Consider the following 15500-nt stretch of genomic DNA (forward strand, 5'->3'; position numbering starts at 1 on the left):
CCTTTAATTGAGCACCCTGTCTTCGATAGTTCTGTAATTTGGCCGCCCCTAATTGTGCGTAATAACGGTCTGCTGACCTTTGCCCACCCAGACACTCGGCTGCGATACTCAGATACGATTTGTTCTGTTTAAGGCTGTCATGATTTGTGTTTTTGGCGCCCCACCTAATGGCCCTGATTATCTGACGGTAATTGTTGTGGCCGCCCCTGGGGAGTTGCTGTTGATGTCATGATTTATCGCCCTATGGCCCTCTGACCCCCGGCACACGTGCCCTAAAAAATTTTAATTAACAACGGCAGCTCCCCCGCCCCCTGCCAATGGCCAATCACTGCGATTGGTCCTATAAATAAATCTTATCATCCCACCGACTTTTGACGTTGTTGCCAAATTGTTACTGTCATTGTTTGGCCTTAGTTCTGTTTGTCTTCTGCGCAAAGATAAACAGTAAACAACGGGGGGACCGGAGGCCCATCACCAGAACAACCAGCTTGGAGCCGGAATCCCGGCAACCCAGCCGAACTGATACCTTCTTCTCTGGCCCGGGGTCGGTTTATTTACTTATGGACACGCAGCTTTTGCGGGTGTCACTGTCAATAGGCTGATAGGTTTTCGCTGCCCCAACTCCTGCCTGGGAAACTTGCTCCTGAAGCACCTTTTGTGGCCGAACCCCCCATCAGAAACTCCTGCCTGGCAACAAATTAAATGAATTCGTCGGTGCCAATGGCCAAAATGATTAAATTAGAGGAGCGCTTTGCTCGAGTCCCCCTCGAGGCCGTTTCAGGATTTCATTTGGCCCTTAACAAATTATGCATATTTATAAATGTAAATGCCGGCCACTGGCCATGCGGAGCTCCGCAGTTCCACATTTCCACAGTTTCAGGATGAGAGCGAGGATGATGAGCAGCCGTCGGCAGCTGTAGTCATCCCTGATGTATGACTCCTCATTATGCGCATAAATGGGCATTGTTTGGGCCTGGCCGAGAAGCCTGTTGCTCCTGGCCATTGGGTGGGCCTGTCTGATGGAATGTTCTGGTGATTTAGGCCCATTAATCTGAACGTGCACTGCGAGGAAATTAGATTACCCAGCTAAGAAAGCTCATTAGGAACTCGGGATAAATATTATTAAATTAAAAGCTCCTTAACCCATGGTTATGAGGTCTTAAGCAACTCTATTTAAAATACCTATGCGTTAATTATTATCAAATTTAACCGGTCTTAATAATATATTTTAGCTTCCAAGCATTGTAAACTCCCTTGAAAGTACATATATTTGAATATTCCTGACAGCCCTATTGATTTTGCCGTGTACATCTTAACCAGTTTATGATGAATTCAATTGGTAGCCGTAGCCCGGTCGTTCCTCAGACCGCCTTATCAATTAGAGCACATCGTCGGCATTGTACGCACATCCATAGTATAAACACTCTGGAGATTTATGTGAAACAATCAGAACAATTAACTGGCCCAGAAACTGCTCAGTGGCAGGAAGTAAGCCGTTGTGGCATGTGTGTCTGAATCAGTGTGTGTCTATTTATTGTTAAATATTGTTTATGCAATGTCTGCGTCCGGCTGTGTGTGTGCCATTTATACCTAATTGAAGGCATTTGTTGCTTGGCCAGGACCAGGAAACCCATTTCTGTGGTAAACACAGCAGCAGAGGCAATGTGTGAAGATTACGGACGGACGGATTTCTTGGTAAGTTGGGGGAATATTATTGGGAATATATTAAGCAGCTAAGTCCACAAAAACACTCCACCGTGGCTGTCGATACTCAAGCGTTGACTGATGGACTCGACTCGATGATGGGGCTCGAAAGGCGAGCTTTGAACCGGGCTCATAACCTGCCGCAAAAAATGCAAATCGCAATCGCTCGGCTAATTAATTAATTATGTATATTTTGCACACTTTTTTCCCCCTTTTTGTGTGTGGCAGAAAACGTGGCTTTGAAGTTCGTCCGCCCAAACACGAGTAGTTCCGCAGATTTATGTAAGACAAGCAACGCCCTAAGGTTGCATGGCCCGCAAAAACAGGTTCATTGCCGTATTCCCGTAACTCGAGACGGGGTTTTGTGTCAACGCTTAAAAGCTCATTTATCTTTGATTAACTGTTGCCAATGTTGCAGCACCCGAAGATGAAACGGAAACCGATGCGATCGCGATCCCGATAGCCAAGTTAAGTCGACTCAAAACGCTCGCATATTGCAAGCCCATCATTTGTCATATTTCCAACTTCCCATTTGGCGAGGTTGTATAAATATCTTCGAAATGCAGACGACAAACGTCAGTTGGCGAGCTTGAAGAGTGGTAAACAGATCCTCAGCGCTAGATATCAAAAATTCCTACCCAAGATGCGTGGATTACTGGTGAGTTAAAGGGTCTTAGGAATTATAGTTCAGCCTCATGGAAAACAACAAGTGTTACTAAACGAAATCTGAAAAAAATACATCAAGTTATAAATGATAATCTAAAAGTGTTAGTGCATCTAAGGAACGTGATATATTTTATAAAATTATATAGTGAAATTATGTGGATTACCCATGTTTTTAAATCACTAGTTTTCGGTGTATTCAATTGCAATTTAATGTTTTAAGATCGAGTCAGAATAAAAAGTCAGTGTGTTGTTCCGCACTTCCATTTTTTTATATTAGTTAGGAAACACCTGGTTAAATTAATAAGTATTAAGTAATATGTATTTTAGAAAGACTAAACAATGTATAAGGTTATTTCATATACGAGTATGTATATTTTATTTATGATACAGAAACTTTTATTTTATGCTAATCCAACTTTCATTTACCGCTTTCAGTTTCTTTGCTTCGTTGTCTGTGTTTCTTCGGCCAAGTTGGGCTATAACTACCAAGCTGCCGCCGTGGATCGTCGTTTTGCCGGACTCATAGATGCGGAGGCCACAGGATTCAGTTCCACGCAGCACCAGCAACAGCCACAGCAGCAGCAGCAGTTGCAGCAGGAGTCGCAACGGCAGATTCCCGCTGCAGCGGATGAGTTCAGCAAGGAGTTCTACACCTACGCCGCTCCGGAGGATGAGTTTGCCGACCGGGAGGCCACCGAGCACATTGCCAGCATGCTGAAGAGGAACCTGCGAGTGCTGTTCATCAAGTCGCCGGAGCACCAGGGTCTGACCAACGCCGCCCTCCAGCTGGCCAAGCAGGCCAGTGAGCAGCGGACGGCCATCTATGTGCTCAGCAAGCAGGCGGACGTGGGCCAGCTGGCCCAGCGCTTGGCCACCGAGAACCAGGCCCAGAACCACAAGCCCGAGGTGCACTTCGTCAAGTACCGCACTCCCGAGGACGCCGTGCGCGCCCAGCAGCTCATCCAGCAGCAGTTCGACGCCCTGGGCGGCAGCTCCCGCAGCTCGGACGAGGGCGTGGCGCCGGTCCTGGACTTCAGCTCTGCACCAGCTGCCATCAATGTCCAGGATCAGAACGAGGCTCAGAATCAGGTCCAGGCTGTCACGCCGCTCAACAAATATTTGCCAGCGGCCCTGTTACGCAGCAAATAGTCTTTTATCTATAATATTAAATTCCCTTACTTAAGCCCTAGTATTATACACCTAGAAATACAAAGAATATTACAGGAAAATTGGTTCATTTTTTTTTTCAATTCGATATTGGGAAAAGAAACACTTTTTTGGACTCCTATAATCTAGATTATTGATCGCAGTCTTTTTCTTTTTCTGGTTTATTTTTAGCATGGCCTTTTATTGAAAAAATTGGTCAAAAAAATATTTTTTTGTTGTAAATGCCAATTGATGGAAAATTGTATATCGATTTCATCAAGGTGCGACATTCCAGTTTTGGACAATTACTTTTCTTGTTTCGCTCAAATTACTGTTTTGAGAGTAAAACTGCAAGTTTAGATTTTTGGCGAAAAAGCGTTGTTTTCCTTTGACTATTTTTGGTGTAACTTAGTTAAAATGGTTCAAAAACCTAAAAGCCGCACTGTTTTGGACAGCAAACAAGCTAGTTAATTGAACGAAGTCATTTTTTAGCTTATTCTCAAAACTTACAATTTTTACAAATTTTGACTTTTCTGCAAGGGGTAGCATCGTTAAATTTTACGAAAACTGGTCAAAAATAAAATTTTTTCGATGTAAATGCCAATCGATTTGAAATTTTATTACGAGTTCAACAAGGTATAACATTCCAGTTTTGGACCATAACTTTTATTTTTTCGGCCAAAAAACTTATCTTTTGGGTGAAAAATTGGAATTCTATTTTTTTGGCGAAAAAGCGATGTTTTTCTTTGACCTTTTTTGGTGTAACTTGGTCAAAAATGGTCTTAGACTTAAAAGACGCACTGTTTTGGTCAGCTTACAACCTATATAATTGAAGGCAGTTATTTTCTGGTTGATTATTCAAACATAAAATTTTTGCAAATTTTGACTTTTTTGTAAGGGGTAGCATCGTCAAATTTTGCGAAAATTGGTCCAAAATAAAGTTTTTTAGGTGTGAATGCCAATCGATTGGAAATTTTATTACGAGTTCAACAAGGTATAACATTCCATTTTTGGACCATAACTTTTATTTTTTCGGCCAAAAAACTTATCTTTTGGGTGAAAAATTGGAATTCTATTTTTTTGGCGAATAAGCGATGTTTTTCTTTGACCTTTTTTTGGTGTAACTTGGTCAAAAATGGTCATAGACGTAGAAGACGCACTGTTTTGGTCAACTTACAATCTATATAATTGAAGGCAGTTATTTTCTGGTTGATTATTAAAACATAAAATTTTTGCAAATTTTGACTTTTTTGTAAGGGGTAGCATCGTCAAATTTTGCGAAAATTGGTCCAAAATAAAGTTTTTTAGGTGTGAATGCCAATCGATTGGAAATTTTATTACGAGTTCAACAAGGTATAACATTCTAGTTTTGGACCATAATTTTTATTTTTTCGGCCAAAAAACTTATATTTTGGGTGAAAAATTGGAATTCTATTTTTTTGGCGAATAAGCGATGTTTTTCTTTGACCTTTTTTTGGTGTAACTTGGTCAAAAATGGTCATAGACGTAAAAGACACACTGTTGTGGTCAGCTTACAACCTATATAATTGAAGGTAGTTATTTTCTGGTTGATTATAAAAACATAAAAATTTTTCAAATTTTGACTTTTCTGCAAGGGGTAGCATCATAAAATTTTGCAAAAATTGGTCGAAATTAAAATTTTTTAGGTGTGAATGCCAATTGATTGAAAATTTTACAACAAGTTCAACAAGGTATGCCACTCCATTTTTGGACCAATACTTTTATTGATACGCCCAAAATACTTATTTTCTTTGGGTGGACAATGTTTCCTTTTCCGGCAATAAATATTTTCCTATTACTAAGCTACAAAATCATTTGCTTATCGGTACAGTATGTTCTTTTAAATAATTCTAGTTTTATGAAGTTTTCGAGAAGTCTATTGAATTTAATTATACATTGTCAGTAACAAAAAGCAATGAAAATTTATTTCTATAGCATTTATAGCATCATTGAGACCTTTGAAATCAGCAGAGGTTGTCAGTGGATAATACGACTTAACGAGCTGAATTAATCCAGTTATGATTCACTGAAGTTTGCCCTTTTCGCGCTGTTAAATTGAGAGGCAGAAGAAAGTGGAGTGTCATCGACAGACTCTTAACCACGAACAGTGACAGCCCCAACGTGAAACTTTAAAGGCGATTATCGTGCAAATACAATATGCAGCGAGGGCAGGAACCAGCTGTTTCCCTCCCAGCCACTTCCTGGCCACTTAAGAGCACCCTGCTCACCCTCCTCCCCTCGAGGACTTAGCCAGGGGCCAGAGGGTTCCGGATCCTGTCATGTGCCCCACTCGCCCCGCCCTCCTTGCCTTTGCGAGGACGACAAGGAGACTGGCTCTGCTCGACTCTGATTCCTATCTCGCATGTTTCTGTCATATTTCATATTTCAAGTGTCCCCGGGCAGCTGGCAGCCAGCCCCCACAATCGTGAATAATTTAATAATATAATAATCATTTCGTAGTATTGAAAACAATTTACGGTTTCCCAGGCCTAATGGGCCCCAGGGTCAAGGTTTGATAAAATATATAAAATATGTGCTGTCGTTAGGGCTAATTATGGTGTCAGGTGGAATAGGCAAAACTCTGGGCGGGCCAGACTTGAATTTTAAATGCCCTCGTCTATTTATAGCCTAGAAAATTCCCTGTTCCTCGCATTTCCAGGCTTCCTTTTAAGCCACATGACATCCTCGGGTTTCCTTCTCCCTTTATTTAGACGGATTCAATAACAATTGCCGTGGGTCTGCGGTAATTTCCAAGAAACGCGATATAAAAGCACACAAAAAGGAGCGTAGGAGCAAAATAAAATGTAGGGTTCTTAAGGAAATACTCGTAAAATGAAGTGCCGACAAAATGTCTGCCGTTTAAATGGACCAACGTCTAAATTGTCTATATCGGATTAGAGCGCAACTCCTATTCAATTAATACAAATGACTGCTGCTGCTGCAGGATGGTCGGCTAGCTCAACGGTTATAACTTTGCTGAGCGAAGGCAGGGAATTTTCGTTCTGCTTTTGCAATTTAATTAAACAAACAGTTGGTGCTGCTGCGGTTTAGACCATGGTCCATGGGGGAAATGTAATTTGCAGGGACCGCAATCGAATGCTGCAAAAATTGCCAAGTGCCGACGTGTTGCCGACAGCTCTAATCCTTTGTGAAAAATTGTTATCGTTTTGGGGCCGTCGGTGGCGGCATTCAGAGGGGATCTAAATTTAATTGTCCCCGGGCTAAGGGGCTACCGGGGTGTGGCGGCTTGCCGTTTTGCGCCTGCCGGTGTTGCATATCGATTATTTTTAATTGCTCTTTGACATATCTCCAGTCCGCCTTCGGGGACATCTAAACATGTAATTAGTCGGCCGCGTGGGCGGGGGCCTTAAAGCGCCCCAAGGGTGAAAAATCCATTCGAAGAGTGGCGTTTAAGCCGCATTAAAGCCAACAAAGGACACCGGGCACAAAGGACGACGGGCAGCCGTGCGTGCCAAGCAGTTGGCGTGTCCTGGCCGCTCTTCCTCCCGACTGTCAGTCGCTGCTTATATCGTTAATGTGCCGAAAGCCGAAAGCCCCGCCAGTGAAAGCGCAAAAAAGTGCGAAATGGAAACCGAATCGAAGTGAAAGCAAAAGCGGTGGGAGAAAAGGAAAACCAGAAATCGGCAGGTCGCCACATCATTCATTTCGGTCGGTGGAAAAGTAATGAAAAACTCCCATAAAACCTGAAGTGCTCGTAAAGCGGCCATAGGTTGCGGCCAAGTAAAAATAGTGTTGCCTGCTTTCAGGCGGCGTGAATGATTTGATGACGCGGCATACGTGGAGTCCTGCTGCTGCCAGAGTGTGTGTGTGGCTTCCTTGTGTGTGTGTCACATGCCAGCCAATTAATCCGGCTGAGAAAAAAGACAGGACGAAGGCGTCCAAAAGAAGCGCGGCCAAAAGCAGCAGCTGAGCTACAATGCCGGTGCTTGGAAAGAAGAGCAATCGAAAACAATCGACACGGTAAAAAGCCGTATAAAGTTATATTTTTTTAAAAATATAAATACGGTATTTAAACATTTTTATTATTCTTAAAAAAATATTAATAAAAATTTATAGCCTTTACACAAAGTGCCTAAAAGCATGCTTTAAAAGGTATCGAAATAAGTACACCTTTTCTTTACTAAAACAATTTATTGTGGCATACTTTTAGACACGTTTATAATCAAATTTAAGTTCAAAATGATTTGGATTGCCAACCTCGTTTTAGAAACTCTAAAATGTAAACGACTTTTAGCTACAAAGCTAAGCTTAGCTTTCACTTCTATGTGTACCTTCTGAGAAAAGCGGACATGGTCTAGTCACCGCCTCACTGTTGGGCATCCTGGCTGAAACCGGAGCCTGCTGTGCCTATCATTATCCCTTTTGTTTTCGGGCCAGCAAATTGCCAGTGCAGTGGGATGGGGCTTTCCATTTCTATGCCCGGCCATTTGCTACCTGATTGCCTACATGACAGTCAACCTCGAGACAATTAGCTTTTCCCGGGAATCGGCTCGTTAATACCTTAATTCGAAAACACAAGCGCTGCACTCATGAAACATTCACAGCTGAGTTGGCAGCCGGGGATCGCAGTCGCCAAAGAATTATCGATGACAATAGATAGAGATTGGCCGGCGCAAGTCAATCATAAATCGCACCCTGCTGCGGGAGTGGGTTTCGGTTTGGGTGTGGGTTTCCAGTGGGTTGCGGGGCACAGAGTGTGGCATTATGCCGTTGGTTTGGCCTAATTTGCTTGCCAACCACTTGACTGCCGGCAATCGACAAGTCCCGAAACCCAATTGAACCGCAATTTCCAAATCGCACCCTAATATACGTAATAAAACGGGGGTCTTTGGCTTCTTAGACAAGCCGCAATGCAAATGGGAGTGCCCCGGGGGGGCGGTGGGTGGCTCAAAAGGGGATTGGCCCGCCCCCTGCCACCGCCCACAAGGACGTTGTGAGCCGCAGACAGCGCCCAACCGAAAGGCAGCACAAAACGGAAATGAAACTTATTAAAAGATTTGGATCTAATCGATTTTCGTCCTTTCACGCCGAAATGAACTTTGCCGTTCAGCCGGTTCGGCTCGCTTTTCGCCTTTAGCTCTTGGCCCTCAGCTTTCAGCCATTAAAGTGGAAACTACATATAAACTGCGGCCCCTGCGAACCCCCCTTTGTGTTGACCAGCCATAAATTTAATTGAAAACCAAACTGTCTGTCTGTGACAGAGTATCTGCAACTGCACATGTGCACACGGGCACGAGTACGGGTATCTGTGTTTACTCAGCCCGTCGTACTCGTGTGCTAGTGACTTTTACTAAATTTGATTTGGCAGTCCTGCTCAAATTTAACTGCAACTGCGGCAAGGAAGTGCCAGGAGCAGGACAGGAGCACGAGCAGAGCCAAAGGAGCACCTCGACACACGCGAGACAAATGCGATTTAAAGTAATTTGAATACCGAATGGATTGTGTGCACTTATCGACACACATTCACATGCGCATTCGTTTTGCCAGGCACTTTTAAAATCGACATTTGCACACACGGGGGGAAATGATGAGTTATTCATATGTGCGGCATACAAATGTTTTTTTGAGAAGCAGTATCAATATGTTCTTAATAATAAAGAGGGAATAAAGAAACAAGATACAGATAGGTTGATAAAATTAAAATGCATTGCATTTTTAAACAATTTGTCTTTAGACTAGAAATTCCTAGAAATGTATGAAATTCCATTAGATTTTTCGGTATAACCTATTACTATTACCTAAAGATTTATTTATAATTTGGAAGACTGACCACTTAATATAATTATTGTTTGAGGATATATTTGTTGTTCTAAGTCAAGTTCATTTTTAATATTTATTTAAAAAACATTTTCAGGTATATTTCAGCACCACTTTTTCTCCGTGTAACGAAACTATCCCGAGAAGCTGCAAGTTTGGCCAAGCGGCAGGGTTAAACAGCCACGCCAAGCGAAGCCAAGCGCAGAGCATCAATTGTCTATCTGACCATGGCGAGCTTGGGGCCAAATGGCTGGGGCGCTGAGGGCCAAGCTCGACGGGATCTGGTCAGGACTCCTCACCACCCCATCCTCCTCAACGGGCAATCGTTGTAACGCTGCGTTATTGAAATCGCCCAAGCAGCAAAAGTGTTTGAGTGCACTCAAGCGAACACCTGCACTCACATTCGCATTCGCATTCACATTCGCATTCGCCATTGCATTCGCATTTACACCCACACACTGGAGGAGCACGTGCTGGCGTAACTCAACCGTTAGGCGGTTATAGCCGTGGCAATTGCATTTTTATTTGCATTAGCATACCTATCTGGGCAGTTAATTAACACGCACAGTGCCGCAAAAAGTCAGCGCATTTGCATTTAACAAAACAACGGCTGAAAGGCTGATAGCTGAAAATCAAGAGCCGGCCATTGAATGCTAAATTAAGTGCCAATCAGGCCGGAAACATTGCGCGCTGCTCTCCGCCATGTTGCATTAATTTTTAAACGATTTTATTGACTTGCCTCGCCCCCCTGAGTGCCTTTTTATGGCAGTCACAGTCGGTGCGCCCTTGATTTCGCCCGAAACGAATCCGATTTCGAGTATATAATTAAGGATAAATGCAGCTTTTGCCAATCATTTCTTGCTGACACTGACAGAGTTTCGATTTCTGCGAAAATTCAGCTTACTTCGCTTAAATTGATTTCGTTACTCTGGTTTATTAATTTAAGAAAGAAGGTACATTTTGCTAGATTGATTTTAAATATTTTTTCATTTTATATGGTTACCTTGGGCAAGAGAATTTCACTTTGGCATGTAAATTGTAAAATGCATTTAGCAAATCCTTTGCACACAGCCGCCCCGCAATTAACCGGCATTACGTATACGCCCCGTGTGACAGAAGTATGATTGAATCGATTCAGGCATTCAATGACTAGACAAGCGGCGCCTCTTATAGATAGTGGTGGATACAATTTGCATATGCGCCGCATAAACTGTGTGCTCCATTGATGTGGGCAAATGTCGGTCGTGTGTGGCGTTAAGATTCCCGCTTAGTCGCATTAACGTCATTCAAGATGCGCGTCTAAGCCATGCACGATTGCATGCGCTGCTCACACTTGAGCGGCGAATTGTAGCTGATTTCGGCTGCAGCGCCGGCTCCTGTTCCTTTCACAAATGGTTTATATAGTATACATATGGATGTGCACAATACCCGAGCGATGGCTCAGCCGATGTCGCCGTCATTTGGCCGTGTTGAACACGTTTTCAACACATGTTCCGCACTTGGAGGTTGCACAGGAGGTTGTGGCACATTCGAATGGGGGGCCGGGGGCCTGCATCCTGCAGCGGAAGTCAGTTTGCAAAGCTCGAGCTGGCAGAACCAGAAGCCAACCGTTCAATCCACTCTCTTCTTCCCGACTCTGGTGTACATTTATTTTGTGCTCCGAGCCCCAGTGGCAGCTTTTATTTCTTCCCAACCCATCCCCTTTTGCTGTGAAACTTGTGCTTTGTTCGATTTCAATTACTACAAATGATTTCGCCATGTGTTCGTATGCTCTTTCGGTTTCTCTAGCTCGCTGGTTCCTCGGGGGCCTCGAGTCCCCTATACCTCATAGTTCCCGAGCCGTATCCTGGAGATCCCAACCACCCTGCGAACCCTCGAAGGCACTTGATTTTCATTGACTTTGCACCTCTGCGTTTTTCCGTTGCCTTTTTCAATTGCTTCAACTTGCTCGAACAGCCAGCAATTTGGGTTGCACGGCCAGCAGAAGCTTAATAAATTACCTGGAAGCAACTTGTTTACTTTTATGTTGAAAATCACAAACTTTGTCCCTTTGGCCATTAAGGTAAATTGTGTGTGGGTGTGTGGGTGTGTGGGCGAGTGTGGGTATGTTTTTCGGTATCAAAAGTTCCCTTGGCCCGCTGGCCTCGGCTTTTTAATTATGTATTACTGTAGCGTACACACAACGAGTGTCCTTTGCAGGACCAGGCGGCCGGGACCAGGACACAGGACACAGCCCACACGATGTCAAAGTGGCCTGTCAACAGCCGTTGACCACTCGCCCGAGCAATCGAGCGGCCATCGGTGCAAACTTTTGATGAGGGTTGTCATCATCAGCGTCAAACAAATGAAAACATATGTAGCGGCAACGGCAGAGCAGCCCCATCATCATCAGCGGAATCATCATCATCAGGGGCAGCAGTGGCCGGCGTCTATATTAATATCAAATGAACTGTGAGCACAACGAATGTGGGTCGTGCGAGACAAAACTTCATTGTGACAGTTGATACACATCCATATGGCCATCAGCCATCAGCATCGCCACCGGCCAGGGCAACAACAATGAAAGTTAATAAGATTTTACAAGAATGAACCCATCATCGGAACGGTCACAAAATCAACAAGCTAATGTCGAGCCGAGCATCACGACTTAATTTATGTGGCCAGCTTCTGGGAAACTTTTGGCAGATGGCAGGGCTTATAAGTAATACTTAAAGACCTTGGGACACTGACTGGGTTTTTGCGTAACTTACTGAATTTATTGGAAAACAGCTTGGAAACATTTTGGGAATTTATAAAATGTAGAAAATAAAGCTAGTATCATCAGACCTTAAGAGATTTACCCTAGATTGATCCCCCTGTCAAGTGCTTTTAATCAATAAATTGATTTGGGCATAATGTGGACTGTCTGTGCCAACCTTGTCCTGTCCCATTCCCCAGTGATTCATTGTCACGCACGGGCAAATAATAACCCGCTAAATAATAAAGCTCCCGGGCAAACAACGTGCTCGAAATGGGCTGCGTTCGAGTGTCTGAATCGAGTCCCCATCGAGTTCGATTGCGGAATGTGTTAAACGACTCCCTGTCGCTCCCTTTCCCGGGGTGTAAAAATAATTGCGGCCGGCTGCTCAATTTGCAGTAGCTGCTGGGCGGTACAGTACACATCCAGTACAGCCGCCACCACCACCAACTGCACCACTTTTGCCCCGGGGGAGTGGTGTCGGTGCCCTGCCGTTTGTTTAGTGCACATAAATAAAGCAAACACTCGGACAACTCGCATCGAGTTCACGCACACTGGCAGTCCGGATCTGGTCCTTTGGTCCTCAGTCCTCGGTACTCGGTACTCGGTCCTCCAGTCCTTTGGTCCTTCTGGTGTGATATAATCAAAGACTATCGCATTGCGCACTCGACATTTGCAGGCCCAGCCATCGCAGGCGACCATCAATCAGGGGCGAGTCCAGAGGGGTTTCAAGGGGTTAAGGGACCTCTTCTAGTCATAGGGACTCTTGAAAATTGTTGAATTTAGGAAAACATTTTATTTTCAAAACTGATTTGAAAGAAATGAGAGATATGCATTTTTAAAAATCAATCTGAAGCATACTATTTGGGTCTAAACTTTAGAATTAAATTATAAAAATCAGACAAGTAAAAACAAACAAATATTTGGAAAAATCCTATACATAGAAAATCCTGGTAAAAGACAAAGTTTTGAATCCCACATATCGCTGAACCTGTTTTTTAATAACCTTTTACAAATTTTCGGAACTCAAATGAAATATTTAACAATTTCAACCTAATTTTAAAGCCCAAGCTCGTAAGCTTCAGAGTAAAACCCCCTGGAAAATGAGTTTCTGCCAGAAAGCCAGGTACAAAAGCCACCCGACCAGGATCCCCCATGTGCCAGGAGTGGCAGCCTTTGGCCCTCCACGTCCCTGGAGCCGGGCTCATTCAACTGGTGGGCAGTGAGCGGCACCCCTGGCACCCAGTTCCCGGTGTAATGCACCTCGGCCATAAAACCAACCCCTGCAGCCGTGTAACTTCATTAGCCCTCGGCCGATACGCAGCGGGTAAATTGCTCGTGAAGTTGCCGGACAACCGGAGTCCATCGACCATCGACCGGGCGATATCTCGGAGCCCGGATCTTCGACTCAATTACCGAGCAGGTTGTTGATTTTGTCAGCTGCAGTTGACTTGCCAGGCCAGAACAAAGTCCATTTATGCATATATGAATTTATTCAAATCAGGGCACGGGCAGAAGGACCTCCCCAGCAGGGGCCGAGGTATTTGTTGTGGCGCTGGCGGCGCTCAACTATTTTACATTTAGAGCAGCCCAAAGTTGTTGGGCATTCCGGCGAAAAGCCAAAACCGGAGCCGATGTGTAAGCCACGTTAGCAGGCGAAATAACCAGGAGACAGGAGCCAGAGCCAGGAGCCGGAGAGCCTGGCCCAAATCGTGTTTGTATGTGAGCCAGCCGGCGCTTTGTTCACATGTTTTCACTTTGTGCTTAATTTGCATTTAAATGGTTTTTGCACTTAGGCTATTTCCCGTGTAAATGAGCTTTGTTGTTCAGCTGGCGAAATGGCGAAAAGCCAACGAACAGAAAAAACCGAGTAAAGGCCGAGCTTTTACTTGCATTTTGGCCAGGACACGCGTGTCCTGTGGAAGCCCCATGGAAAGGCATTCGGCGGTCGAAAAGTTCCTGTGGCTGAGAGCCCCAAATTGCCTGGGGGCATTACAATGTTTTTTTCTACAACAGCAAATTTCTTATGACCTCAGGAAAACCCTGAGCTTCTAGTTTCGCGTTTTGAAATTTCCATTTTGTTATTTAAACAAATCGGAGAGGGATTTCCTAAGCGGTAACTTGTTGTGGACCTGCCATTCATAACTTTTTGTTATTAAAATTTATTTGTGCTTTAATTGCACCAACAGCTGAAATTACGCTTGCGTCAAAACGGTATAGAAATTTACATAAACAAACAGGGCCAGCAAATATTCCGTTTTCCATTTTCCATTTCCCAGGCAAACTGCAGAACGAAAACCCATATTTGCTTGGCTCGAGTGCGATATCATCGCTTTTTGCTTATAGAGGGCTACTATACGTGGTCCTGGGGGCTTGGCAAATGGCCAGAAGTTAACGTAATTGAAGGCCAGCGAAATAATTTCGCAAATTAGCGGCTCCCACGCTTTTTATGACTTAATACCTTAGACTGGATGTGTCAGCAGATACCAGCGTATCCCCGCCGAGCAAACATGTCGCCGACCCAGGGCCGTGTTCCCATTTAGCGCAATGTCAACTTTTGTGTTGTGTTGTGGTCACTAATGATGACAGGCTGGCAGGCAGTCAAAGCCCGAGTCCAAACACACACAGCGAAAATATACAGAAAGTGGTGAGGGCCAGCATGGCCTCCATGTCCCGTGTCCTGTCTGCAGTCTTTGCTTCTCGCTGCGACAATGATGTGGCCCAGGCCGGCGGAAAAAAAGCAAACACAAACTGATTTGATTGTTTGTAATTAAAAGTGGACGGACGTGGGGAAAATTAAACGGCCATGCGCAGGATACGCGGCCAGGATGCGACCAGGATGCGGCAGGATACGCCGGCGGAGCCTGATCCTCGCAGCAGCGCATAAAACTTTATGGCCATGTGCCTCACACAGTCGTTAATTTAAAAAGTAGAAGCCCCGTAAAAGGACGAGCGACACGTGCCGCAAGATCCTGTGGCAAGCAGATCCCCCGGACATCTCGAATGGTTAATTAGCTTAAATAATTCCGTGTTCATTCGTTCCATCAAAACTTAAATGCCACTCGCAACGGCCGGAGGCAGTGACAGGTTCTTGAAGTCGGAATCGGCACGGCCCAGGATAGCTGTCAGCAGGGATATTAGTGGGAATGAGTAATGCGCTGTCAGGGCCAAAGTGGCGGAAGAGTTGGCCAGGAAGGCAGAGCCGTAGCCCGGGGAGAAATGGGTTTCTGGTTCGGTTCAGTAGAAACACACACTTAAAACGTTGAAAGGGGTCAAAAGCTAGTATTAACCAGCTTGTATATTTATTTAATTTTATCCTACCATTATCTATAAAATATTCTCACAAATCATCACTTAATTTTCAATTTACATTTATAGTTTGTGTACTTACACAGAAGATAATAAAAGGTAATAATTAAAACATGATATGACATAACTTAATCAGATA

The 15500-nt window shown here is 44.2% G+C and overlaps 1 protein-coding gene across 1 annotated transcript; it reads left to right on the plus strand.

Moving 5' to 3' along the window:
- The first annotated feature begins 2298 nt into the window (after positions 1 to 2298).
- Positions 2299 to 3519, plus strand: LOC108025026 (uncharacterized). Its single transcript, XM_044095574.2, has 2 exons — positions 2299 to 2362; positions 2806 to 3519. The coding sequence occupies exons 1-2, from the start codon at positions 2348 to 2350 to the stop codon at positions 3517 to 3519; spliced, it is 729 nt and encodes a 242-aa protein (XP_043951509.1). The 5' UTR covers positions 2299 to 2347.
- The last annotated feature ends 11981 nt before the right edge of the window (positions 3520 to 15500 follow it).

The sequence above is a fragment of the Drosophila biarmipes genome, chromosome 3R, assembly GCF_025231255.1.
Source record: "Drosophila biarmipes strain raj3 chromosome 3R, RU_DBia_V1.1, whole genome shotgun sequence".
NCBI lineage: Eukaryota > Metazoa > Arthropoda > Insecta > Diptera > Drosophilidae > Drosophila > Drosophila biarmipes.